This window comes from Aptenodytes patagonicus, chromosome 5 (assembly GCF_965638725.1).
Source record: "Aptenodytes patagonicus chromosome 5, bAptPat1.pri.cur, whole genome shotgun sequence".
Classification (NCBI taxonomy): Eukaryota; Metazoa; Chordata; class Aves; order Sphenisciformes; family Spheniscidae; genus Aptenodytes; species Aptenodytes patagonicus.
The window spans coordinates 67,506,054-67,519,143 of NC_134953.1; the positions used below are offsets into that span (position 1 = coordinate 67,506,054).

Genomic DNA, 13,090 nt, shown 5'->3' on the forward strand with positions numbered 1-13,090 from the left:
TTCATGGTTTCTCTTTGCTCTTGCCCAGTAAAGGGGGCATCTCAGAAGACGATGCAAGGAAGCACTCATGGAATCTGTGGTCTTTCTATGGCTTTTGTTACTGGAGAACAAGCTAAGCTGCAGACTGTTTCTTTGTGGGACCTTGTGTCTGAGCTTCAGCTTGCTCAGTAAGAAAACCCGTACATGTACTCTGAAGTAACGTATTAATGCTCTTCTCTTCTGGCAGATGGCTCAATCACAAAGGGGTGAGACAGAAGCGAATAAACGACTGGCTGGGGATCAAAAATGAAAATATTGATGAGTAAGTGTCATTATACATACAATTTTACTGAGAAGTGTTCCATTAATAAGTGTTTTCTCTTCTGGGGGTTGGTAATACGAAACACCAGTTTCTCAGTAAAGGACTATAGAAAAAGGAAGGACTGCAGAAAAAGGGAGAAATTCTCTAGGGGAAGCTGAAGCATTTAGGATTAAACAAGGTTGGAACAATTAAGTTCTAAGTTGAAGCCTTTAACATCTCTCTATTAAGAGCCTGACCTCCCAATTTGGGTGTGTTCTGGTATTTCTTTGATTTCTGCAAAAATAAATCACTCTGCTTATTAACTCCTTTACTGACCACTGGTTGAGTTAAATTTATCCTCTCTTTCAGCACGTACTTTGTGAATGAAGAAGATGAAAACTTGCCACATCATGATGAGAAAACTTGGTTTGTTGGGGATCTCAACCGTATCCAAGCAGAAGACTTGCTCTGTGGGAAACCTGATGGAGCATTTTTAATTCGAGAGAGTAGCAAGAAAGGATGTTATGCTTGTTCTGTGGTGTAAGTCTATTTTCCTTTTTGTTCTAACTACTCAATTCATAGATATTTACCACAGCTCTTTATTTTGGAGATCAAAAGTCAGGCCTAGCCTAGGCCTACCCATTGGAACATGTTGCATGTTTGCAGGAGGACTAGCATGGTAAAAGCTTTGTTGCAAACATGTGCTTTGAATGTGTAATAACTTTAGTCCTAGCAGTCTCTTCAGTCACCACAGCAGCTAGTACAAAATTCTGAAGTATCCCAACTTGAAGCTCTACAGTCATAAGTAAATTAAGGCTGAATTCTCCCATATTCTTCCCTGCCAAGGGACACGCGGGAGGAAGAAAAACAGAGCTGTAAAGCTGTAACATCTTCCGTTCTCATTTTCAGACATGGCCAACTCTAGATGCTTTCTCTTGTATGTTTAAGATAACGGTGATGCTTCAGAGGAGACATTATTTGTGAGCGGTATTTTTTGACATTCACACAGCCTTGTATTGATTTCTTGTGTTTCACTTCATTTATGCTGCTGTAATGGAGGTCAGAAGTACTTTGATTCCATTATTTAAAAACCCTTCAAGCCTATTCTGGAGTGCAAAATGGCTTTCACTGATTTATTTCACATGAGGTTAATTGCTTCTGAAAGCAAGTCCAAGAAATGAATATGTGAAGGTATATCACCTCAAGGTAACTGAAGATTGTAGTATCTGCTATGTTCAAGATACTGTTTGTCACAGTCACTGAAGCGATGGGTTCGTCAGATACTTTTCGCTTGCTTGGTATCACACTACAAGCTAGCAAAGGGATGGCATAACGTAACCTGTTCCTACATGTGACTTGGGTTGTAATAGGCTCCAGTACAGGGATTACATAATACTCGATCTTTCTGGCAGATAAGTTTTTCTAGGAGCTTTGGAAATACTGTGTTGCAGTAACTGTTTTGCCAAGTTAGGGACTCAGTCGCTTTGACTTCAGATAATGAACCGACTTGAACCCGTGCCACGCTTAACATTAAAAAATGCCCACTGAAGGTTAGTGCTGCATTTCATGAAATACTCTGTAGGTCCTAAGAATTTGTGGGTTTTGGCTTCTTCACTCAGTGGAAAGGTTTCCAGATAAGTTGAGCACAAAGTCATAGCTGACTTCAGGTGCTTATCTTCTTGGCTAAGCTCTTGACTTTTTTTTCCAAGAAACATTTGGAGAACAATGCAGTAGGGAATTGTACTGCTGGGATAGAAGAGGCCTCTTATGTGGATTATTATGCAAGAGTGTTTAATTGCGTGCCCTGAAGCACTGTTTCTTCACAGACCATATTAATCTCCTCAACTTGCATCTGCTGGATCCTCCATTATGTAATTTAGTGACTGGCAGGGTTGCTGCATTAGTTAATTGTTAATAGACTGTCGCTTTGGGTTTGTCCTTTGATGTAAACCTCTTCTGGTTTCTTTCCTTGCAGAGCTGATGGAGAAGTGAAACACTGTGTGATCTACAGCACTCCAAGAGGTTACGGGTTTGCAGAACCGTATAACCTGTACAGCACACTTAAAGATTTGGTTCTTCATTACCAGCAGACATCCCTTGTCCAACACAACGATTCCCTAAATGTCAGGCTTGCCTATCCTGTCTACGCACAGATGCCCCCCTCTCTCTGCAGATAAATTTTGGGGAGGAGGAAAGTGTTGGCTATCTTGGATTCTTTTCTACAATTTTTATTAGAACTTGGAGGGCATTCTTTCTCCTTAGACTGCTTGTTTTGCACAAGAAGTGATTCTGTGAATGTGAATCAAAAAAAGGCCTAGCAGCAACAAGACGACAACTTGGGTGTAGGTGTCCTGGTGCTACCTTAAAAGCTCAGCTGTGCTTTTACACTGATACTTTTGTTTCCTTATGAGGGGAATAAACTCAACACAATGCATACAAAAATACTGGAAGCAAAACATCGTTTTATGGAGATAATTTTTTGCCAGGCACCTTCAGTGGAACTTCTAATTGGATTTAGTTTTCTCTTGTTCTCGTAGAGACAATTTGAAGCCTCTGTTTGAGGCATCAGTAATGTCTTTCAGTCTTAAACTCCCAAGAAACTAGGGGGGCAACTCTACCACAGCAATTCTTCTCTGTTAATTTTAGCAGCTTCACTGCGATTCAGCCGAACTTCCAAAAGAGGGCTTGTCTTGAGGTAGCGTGGAATTTGGTGAGAGAAGACCAAAGGAATTATGGGAAAGCTTCAGGTTTTTATTTAAATGGAAAAATGCTTGTAAAGAAAAGTTGCTTTATTTTTTTTGCCAACAGTAACAAAGTTTTGGTTTCAATGGCACTACCGGTCTTCACTTAAAGGAAACATTTATAACCAAATTGAACACACCAAAACTTTGTTCGTTGCTAGATTGAGCACTTATGGGGAAGGTTGCATTAGCATCCGCACATTTTTTTTCTACACCAAAACTTGAAACAAATAAAAGGAAAAGCTAAACATTGTGTGGCTTCAAAACACTAAATTTGTCTGATCTGATGTAATTGCTCGCTCTCCTCTTTCTTCACCCCCCCACTTCCTCCCATTCCTCAGCTTGGGATTCTGTTTTCAGTTTTTATGATACTGTGCTTCAGAATGTAAACTAGAATGAAGCTTGCACTCACCTGTTGCAGTTCTCTTGCTGAACAATGACAGACTCTTGTAATGCTTGATTTTGGTATGGAAGAGGTAGGTGCAATCAAATGCTTCTGGATGGCTTATTGTACCAAATTCTTTCGTGAGGTGTAGTCATTTCCAGTTGTATAGAAGTGAGCATGCTAATTATAGATCTCCTCTGATTTGTTCTTTGCAAGCTAGGTTCTGAACTCTCACACCACTGCAGCCAAGCAAGATTTTACACTGGTGTAATCTAAATTCCCTTGTAGTTATTTGGGACATGATGCAAAACACAGGAAGGTAAGAGAGCCATACTCCTCAGTTATTGGATGTCTGGTACCATCCTTTGGCAAGGGCTGCTGTCAAATACTAGAGTGGGTAGTCCTGGGCTTCATCAAGTATAGCAATCATCCAATAAATCCTCTCCCTGGAAAGTATACAAAGCAGCTTATTTCCATTCCTTAAGCTTCTAAAATGAAAAAGAGCTAAATTTGGCAAACTCAACCACTTGGCATCAAAGCACAACTGGCAAAGTAATTGTTCAGTGTGCAACCTTGAAAGTTACTTTTGTTCCTATTACTGGAAGCGGTTCCCTTGCAATGCACCCATTGTGCAGGACAGGAAGCAGACAGTCATGCAGGTCTGAGAATGTGCTAGACCCGTTTCTGACCCTGGGGCTTATTTCCTGTTCAAATGGGGTTTTTTCTATAATGCCTGGGCAGTAGTGCCAGGCTTGTTGATGTTTGTTTACACTAGAAGTATTATTTTGCTGAATGTCATGAATTTGCAAGCAGGGAAATGACAAGGCTGGAGCACTGACAGCCGTTGCAGGAAGGGTAGTCTGGTGGCCTGGCATGCCTGTGAGATGTTTTATTTTGCACTAATGACCCTGATGCATCCTAGGCACTTTCTAATCAGCCAGAGTGCAACCTTGAGGCAAAGATTTCTGTAGATGCCACTTTTCTAATTAAATGAAACACTACAAAACTTAACCAAAACTGGGTGAGAGGAGAAGAAAATTCATGCAAGTTGTTATGTCAAAGTGACCCACATCTGCTCATGTGTCCCTTCTCTCTCCCACTTCCCCAAGAAAAGGAAAAATGAGATGTAGCCCTTGCTCTTAGTGGAGAATCTGGAATGGATTCCTCAGTAGTATACGGACATAGAAATTTTTCTTTTTAAGGAAATTTTTCTTTTTGAAGAAACTTGCCCTACCTCTTGGATAATTTGCAGTTCTAATCTGGTAGCTGTAAAGCTGTCATTCTCACACCTGTTGTGCATCTAGTGTTCCCTTGGTGCTGGGCTGAGTCCAAATGCCTGATGAGGGAAATCAGTTCAAAGGTACAAATGATAGCCAGGTGCCTCATGCCTGTGGAAAAACCTGTGTGAGAGGAGTGTCTGATTGTTTTCTTTGCCTTTGTGATCTTGCTGGGCTCTCCTCTTACAATGTTAACGTTTGAGGCTGATGGGGCATGTATTTCTGATCCCTGTTTTTGTGACAGGGACAACCTGGCTGAAGTTTCACATCTGCCCCACTTTTAGATAGGGCTCAGTTTTGTTTTAAACAAGCACAGGTCTGCTTTCAGGCTCATAAATCCTGGCACACCCTCGCAGTACTGACAGCAGTGGGACGGCAAAGCGGGACTGTCTGAAGTTTCCCTGTGGTGGAATCTGACTGATCCTGTGAGGTCTTAGTCCAGGCTCTGGCCCCGGCTCTGCCAAGGTAAATACAGTGTAATTCCATTGGCGTCTGTGAAGGTAGCTTGGCTTTATAGTGGTGTGAGTGAGTTGGGATTCTGGCCCCTTGCTCTCTGAGATCTCCTTGCTGATCACAGGTGATGCATTTGCTACAAATGATGGACTCAGAGCCAATAAGCCATCTTGAAGCATTCTTTGAAATTCTGTTTTGCCCAAACCTTCAGATCAGGGCTATGGGCAGACTAAGCCCACATTCCTTGTATTTGGCTCTGCTATCCTCAGCAGTCTCTCTGAGGCTGTGTTTTGCCACTGTATCTCTGTGTTTGGTTTAGGCACCTGAAGTCCCAGCTCCTACGATTGCTCCCCTTTGCAATGGCACGTGAGAGTCACAGATTCTTTCTGCATCCGTTTTTGCACTCGTAGGGCAAATGAAAATGGGTGTAAAACTGACACATGTAGCTGGTGTGATCCACAGGGCAAGGGCTTGGTCCTGCTGTGCTCGGCCTAATTCTGTTTGCTCAGTAGTGTTAGACCTGTGAGAACCCACAGCTTCCAGGAGCTGTTCTACACTTGCATGACTGAGAAATCAGAAATGGGCCTGTGCAGTGCAGGATTACACCCTGGTATGACAAGCAGCTGTTAAGCCTAAAACAAATACAGGAAATGTGAACATAAAGGCAAAACAAAGGAACTCAAGTTCTTTTAAAACAGTAAGATGCGAGAAGGTTTCGGCTTCATGAGTCAAAACGTCAGGTGGAAAGGGGGAAATAATCTCACTGTTGTAGGAGCTGTCTGTTAGTGGACTGCAGTTAGAGGACGACTGATCTCATTGACCCACATTGTATTAAATATATATGTAGACTTAAATAAAAACTTTTGCACAGTGTTAAATGAGGGGGGGGGATGTTGAAACTCAAATATGCACAGTTTCTTCTAATCTGTTTTGAAGTATATTTGCAGGGATCAGGGGTGATTCAGTATTTTGTATTCGTATGGATGGAAATCAGGTCTACTTCCACAGTTGCCATTGGCCCCATTGCATCAGCCATGAGTGCCATGTTTTTGAAGTTAGTGAGTTACAAATCTTTTCCCACTAGTTTCTTTATTGATAACATTACTATGTTAGCATGGGAAGAACCAACCTAGAAACAGAGGGATGTCCTGACAGAGACGTTTCGCTAGTATGTGAAACAGTAATATGTGATTGTCCACCTTCTGATACTGGAGTGCTCTAGATTTGGGGGTTGTATTTTGGTTTTTTTAATTCTCATCAGCAGTGGATTGGGTCGCTGCTTTGCACTGTTGGTAGTTGCAATCTAGAGTTATATCCAATACAGCCCTCTGTCTTATGCCAAAAATAAAATGCTCTTTCCACACTCATCTCTCTTGATGTGGCAGATGGTCAAGAAGTTTTCCATTTAATGTGATGGGCCTGATTCTTTTCTTGCTGACACTAGTGTAAGCAAGACTTCCACAACCGAAAGCCATTCCCAGGAAAAGAGCTTGTATTTAACCATACCTGAATTCTAGTCACAGCGGGGCAAAAATGAAAGTTTGTCCTTCGCAAAGCCAGGCAACTGTAATGGGGACTGTGGAAATGAACGTTGACACTTAGTGCTGTTCTGGGGAGGACAGGGGAAGGAGGAGCATCTCGATTGCCTCAAATCCTGGGCGCTCTGCAGGCTTGGGTGGCACCGTGTCCGCAACTGAACGCTGTGGCTGTTTAAAACAGCAGAATTGCTATAGGAGTGTCACACCTTAAGTTTGGAAAAGCCCCTTATTTGGTACTTGAACAATCTCGCTTCTGTTTTTGAATGTCTGTTTATTTTTTATTTTTGTTACACTAACAGGGAATAAAAATCTGAAATGTTAGTGAGTCTTGTATGCTTGCTGCATTGTGCAGACATAAAACAGGTACTGTCTGTGGATCAGGAGGCGTAAGAGACAGGTTCAAAATGCAGTTTTACAAAGCACTATGATGGGTTGGGGGTTGTTTTGTTTAGATCATGTTTAAAATCAGATTTTCTTACATGTACTTTCCTTATATTGATTTGCAACCTCTGCTTTCGGAACAGCAAAATCAAAATGTTCCCATAGAACAAAGATACTCGGGAGGCGGGGGGGAGGATTAGGCTTGATCAAATTCAGTGTTCAAAGCAAATAGCTTTAACGAAGAGGGAGGGTCAGCATCTTAGTGTCCCTTTGGTTGTAGTTCAATGAGGCAGTAGACAGACCATGAAGTAGGACCTCCGCCTTGAACCGCGAAAGAAAGAGGAGGTGCCAGAGCAGACCCTTCCCTTTGGAATAATCAGTTGTACTCTCCTTAAATGTGCATGCAAGGAGATAGTTAGGAAATTAATAGAAGGACTTGCTCCTCTTTCTGTATTGGGAGGGAACTCGCATTGCTGATCCCCTCGTTTCCCTTGGCACAACCTGTGCAGCCAGGAGAAAGGAACCGAGTTACTAGCCCAAATAAATGTGGGCCTGTTCGTGAAGCAGCTCGGCTAGTTAAGTAAGTACTGCGTGAGGAGTAGCTTTGGATGGGGTTAGATGAAGTTTGTCCAACATTTTTGTGAATCTTGCATTCTGTGGGCAGAAATACTTTCCACCGAATGGGAAGGGGAAGAAAAAAAAAATCTCTTGAAATCTTTTCAACTCCTTCCCGTTTGTTCACAGGAGGAGATAGGGAGCTTGAGCTTGTTAACTGTTTAGATGATGACAGTGCTTGAAGTGCTGGTCTTTGGGGCTGGCTCCATACAATTAATGCAGAATTTGCATTTTTTTTTTATTGCTATTGGCATAGGCTCGGCATATTTTATGACTAGACTCACCATTGGTTCTAAAACTTGCCTTTAAAAAATGTAATATGAGCTTCAGAGGCAGAAAAAAAGTGAGACTGGGCCCTTATTGATCGAAAGAAGGCCCTGTTGATCGACCTGTATTAGAGAAAGCAGCTTTAATTTGATGCCCCCCTCCACCACCTTCCTTTGGGACTGCTTCTGTGAGATCGGCGTTGGCAAACGAGGGGGCTGAGATTTTCCCCCTGTATTCAGCAGCGCTGTACCCATGCGCTTGCCAAGCGCTCGTGGCAAGGGGCTCGGGATCGTTTGGAAAAATGATTGCATCCAAAGACAAAAAAAAAAAGTGTCCAAGGGTGAATATCACCCCCTGGCATCAGTCTCGTCACTTCAGGGGAGTTGTAGGATGTTGGGCCAGCTGCGAGCTGCCCCCGGGTCTCCGTTGGGTGTGGTGGGGGTTCGTGTTCAGTCGGCTGGCTGGGGTTTTGGTCTGTTTTGTTTTCGTGAGTGACTTCTACATCCAGCAAAGATATGTTTGACGAAACCTGTTAATTTTGTATATCTGGCTGTTTATTGCACCATGGGATTGTAATGGTCTGCATCATCTGTGTGTGTGTGCGCGTGTGTGTGTATATGTACTGTATGTATATAGATATATGTAAAATATATTCACGTACACATTTATATGCATTAGCTGTAAGTGGCACTGCCCCTTAAAAATAAAACAAAAGTCACTGTTAGCACATTCTGCCATGAGTTTAGGCAGATTTGGGTTTGGTTTTGTCAAATGAAAAGGAGTTTATTGTGTTCATCTTGCATATGTGCTTCTGAAATGCTGAACTCTGGATTTCCTCGGGGGGTTACTATTTTATTTGTAAACCGAATTGAATTGGGGTGTTATTTACTCTGGGACAAAGCATTCAATGTTGTTCCAAGCAAAGGTTTAGCAAAAGAAACCCTCTTGCTCTCCTGCAAGATGCAGTGAACGTTTGCGCCTTTCGGTAGACCCCCAGACCCCCCCTGTCCAGAGCTGATGTGCAATGGGTGGTGTTGGTACGTGTCCCTTTGTGAGTGGACTCTTTGTATAAGGTGTGGTTCAATGTAAAGCATGAGTGGGTGTTTGATCTTGTATCGAGGGCTGAAATAACAGCACACTCCTTTGTACAACCTTTGCATTAATGTTTCTGCTTTTCTTTGACTTCTATTTTCTTTACGGGAAACTGCATCTGTTAAGAACCTGCTTCTCCAGAAGCTATAGAACTATTTTGTTTTCCGGATGAATTCCAGCATGTAACTTTGGTACTCTTGTTTGTTATTTGTGTAAAACCTGTTCTTCTGTCGTTTATGGTGTAGTCGGGGAAAAAAAAAAAAAGAAAAAAAAGGAATCCATGTAGTTTAACTTTTAAAGAAAAGAAACAAACTGCTTCATAAGGAAACCAATTGTATGTTAGTGTTTTCAGACAAGTCATCCTGTAGTTTCTAGCTCAGTAATGCAACCCTGTACTTGTCACCAGGTGTGTTACAATTTTGCTGTACTTTCTTTTACTAGATGGTTGGGCTTTTAAATCCCAGACACTAAGCATCCTGGGCCTACTTGCTCTAGATCAAAAAAATGCAATAAAAAAATTGCAATAAAGCACATTGACATGTAATGTTTTAGAAGGATGTACTGACAGCTGTTTCTAATAAATTCAGAACTGCAGTGTGGTCGGGCTGTCATGGTGTTAGCTGTGTTTGTGTCTCCCGGCCGAGGCCATGAGCATCATCTTTAACAGAGACTTTAAAAGAAGTCTTGCAGAGGTCCAATTTGCTCTCGGCTGGAACTGAGGCAGCCAGGCCCCGAAACCCTCTCGGGGCTGAGACGAGGGAGGAATACATGTAGCACACGTGCGCTCCTTCATGGAGCCTTTTCCTCTGTTCCTTTTACAGCGTCTTTAGAGAGAGCAAGAGCAATCAGCAATGTTCTTGCATGCCTCGTTGCTTCCTCTGCCATCAGGGAATACCTCCTTCGGTGATGCCACTCCTGGTGCTGGGGGGAGAGGGGAGCCTGCAGGGCTGAAGCAGCCTGCCAAAAGACCCAGCTTGGTTGGATCAATTCGCCTAGATCCTTAATTTTGCAGGAGTTCTGGAAATCACCGTTTGGTTTCCCAATTCCTTCATGAGCACCAGGCACTGGGGCCACTGAAAAATCGGTGAGTTTGTGGGTGACATTGCCCATCTTCTTCCATTTCAACCGCAGGCGTTAGCAGGAGGGTCCCGGCACACTCACGGTGCAGCAGCGGTGTTGTATGGCTGAGCTCCAGGCTCTGCAACGGCCCAGCATTTACTGTACCAGGCTGTGACCGCACAGCCCCCCGCAGCCACGGGAGCTCGGGGATGGGGGTTACCGCCGCAGACACCTCTCCATATGCATGTTTTGCATTTCCCATTCGCGATCTCAGGAGCTGCTGGGGAGAAGCCCAAGTCGCACGGGGCAGCCCGAGGGTGGCCAGCCAAAGGGCTTGGGCTTGGGCAAGCTTGAGGGCTGGCAAGGGCAAACCTGGGGGAGCTTCACCCCTCAAACATGGGAGTCAGATAGGATGCCACAGCAGCATCCTTGGAAAATTAGGGCAGGGGCAGAACTGGTCCATGCGTGGCTCGGCTGGACGGGGTTGCAAACGGCTTGGTGTTTTTGCAACCACATGAGTCGACGTTTTTGCAGACTGCTGAGCAATGTTTTTTCAACCTGCTGAGTCGGCCATTTAAAAAAAAATGCTGTGCCAGCATTTTCTCACATTGCCGAGTAAGCCTTTTCGGCTGCTGAGTCAGCATTCCCTCCATCGCCCGAGCCGCAGGCCCCTCTGCCAGCAGGCGGGGAGCACCGAAAAGGGCAGAAAAGCCCCTGGTCATGGCGCAGGGGAGCGGGGAGCACCCGCATGGCCCCTGAGGTCTTGCTCAGGCATCTATCTTTACACCCAGCAAGGAGGATGCCGCACGTTTAAAGCACCCCCAGGTCAGGTCCCTTCTGCCTGCTACGTGCTCCCCGTAGTCCTGCCTGCAGGGATGGGGCATAGCACTGGAGGGATGCGGCTGGCCCAAAAACATCACCCGGAGGCATCAGCAGCCCTGCGGCTCCCAATGACTAGCGTTGCGGGCCGGTGTCCACCGCAGTCGGCACCCCTGGGCACCCAAGCGGGAGGAAAGCGAGGGGGAAACATCAGCAAGAAACTGGGAGGACTCTGCAAGGCGACTCTGGGGACTGGCTCTTTTTTATTATTATTTTTAATTTATTTCTTTTTAATAAAGGCTAATGAGGTAGAATTACAGGAAAGATGTAAGTCACTAATTGGCGAATCATTTTTCAGGGCTTTGCCAGACGGGTTGTTTCGTTATGAAAACATTACAGCCGGGAGTTGGCGTAGGAAATTTCCAAGCGGCTGTGCTGACTGGATGGAAAGAAAAACACCTCCCAGCTCAGATGTCTTCTCAGAGAAAGGGCAGATCCCCGGGATTTTTCCATCCTCGGCAATGCTGCGGAGCTTCCTGCAAGTCCCCCGGGTTCCCCCCCACAGTCACAAAAGGGACCCTTCCCGGGGGCAGGCAATGGCCTGGCACTCCCTGGGAATGGCACCGCAGGGTAGGGGTGTGGGATGAATGGACAGACGCCCCTGGGATGCTTTCATGGGATTCCTGTTCCCCCAGGGCAGGAGATGGTTGCACTGGGAGATTCATGGGAGGATCTTCCCCATGGGGAAAAAATCGGGGGGGGGAGGGGGGCGGGGAAATCTCCAAAAGCCAGTCCTCTCCCAGCCAAAATGCCTCAATGTAAGGCATCAGGATTCGGTTCACACCATCAAGGTTTGGTTCGAAAGCCATGGGCTTGTTGCAATGACCAAGCTGCTCTGCTTCCCCTCCTTGGTTTCAGCTCTCAAAATAGACTTATTTTAGTCTAATAGTTTAGTTTAATAGACATCATGCTGCCGGGCAAGGGGAGCAACACAACCACGAGCCATAGCTGAAAGTACCACAGACGGAGTCATTCATAAATGGCAAGGCAGCTAAAGTGGGCTACATGGCTCCCTGAGCTGCCCAAAAGGGTGGGGGGGTTCCCTATGGAAACCACGAGGGACCTGGTCGCCTGTCCCCTCCATCCCGCTCCAAGATGCATGGCCGGTGCATGGGACACAATAGGCTCATCTGCCATGAACGAAGCAACTGAGCATGGAAGTGCAGCCGGGGTGGCTGCTTCTCACTCCAGTCCCCACCGTGACCGGGGGCTGGGTAGGTGGGAAGGTGCCCAGGAAGGAGGGTGCAGCCTGCATGCCCTGGGAGCGCGACCCCTCCAGGGATGCACGACCTGGCCAAACCCTGGGGAGACACGAGGAGGATGGAGGAGCGTTCACCCTGACCACGAGCCGCGGTTCCTCCCAGCGAGACGTGGAATGCAGCATTTCCCTCCCTGGAGCATCAAGTCCGAGCTCGGAGCAGGGGCCGGCAGCTTTCAAGTAAACCGGCGAATTAGGTTTGGCCACGGACCCAGAATCCCCATTTCACGGGAAATCTCGTCATCTCACTCACCGGGTTTCATCCAAATTGGAACAAAATGTTAAAATACAAAATTTGACTCTGGACAATATTTTCGGTGGGGGAAAAAACCCAACACAACAATTTTGGTTCAGCTGGCGCAGTCCCACACCGGCGTTAGCCTTTCTCTACTGACACAATCCAAACGCCCAGGAAGGTTGGAAGGATGGAGGCTTCACCCTGACTGAGATAAACTGTTTCACTGGCTACTATTTTCTCCCCGAATTTTCATCAAATCTGCACTTTCTGATGACAAAACTTTCTCCCTTGGGAAATCAAACTGGCTTTTGTGGAGAAGAGATGGGTAGGGGACAAGCTGCCAGGGCACCCTCTGCATGGCGGCTGCAGGCTTTGTGCTCCCTGCGGCAGAGGACACAGCGGAGCAGGGAAGGAAAGGTGCAGAGCGCCGGCCCGGGCTGCTGCCCGCCCTCCTGCCCCTAAACCCATCCTGGGTGTCAGTGGTGGCTCCCGGGAAACAGCCACAACCGCCCAGCCGCTCTCCCCCAGCCTGAACACTGGCTTGTGCACCATGGAGCAAAGCCGGACTACAGCTTCCCCGTGGGCTCCCGCTCTCCTCTGGAGTGCTGTCTGCCCCCAGAGCCCTTT

At 45.8% G+C, this 13,090-nt stretch overlaps 1 protein-coding gene across 2 annotated transcripts in view; it reads left to right on the plus strand.

The window, feature by feature from the left end:
- The window catches only part of PIK3R3 (phosphoinositide-3-kinase regulatory subunit 3), an 87,866-nt gene extending 78,238 nt beyond the window's left edge, over positions 1-9,628 (plus strand). For both annotated transcript variants that reach the window (XM_076340286.1, XM_076340287.1), the window contains 3 exons: positions 227-301; positions 650-820; positions 2,256-9,628. In XM_076340286.1, coding sequence (XP_076196401.1) covers positions 227-301; positions 650-820; positions 2,256-2,457 — 448 coding nt within the window. In that variant the 3' untranslated portion in view covers positions 2,458-9,628. The remainder of the gene's footprint in view (positions 1-226; positions 302-649; positions 821-2,255) is intronic.
- The last annotated feature ends 3,462 nt before the right edge of the window (positions 9,629-13,090 follow it).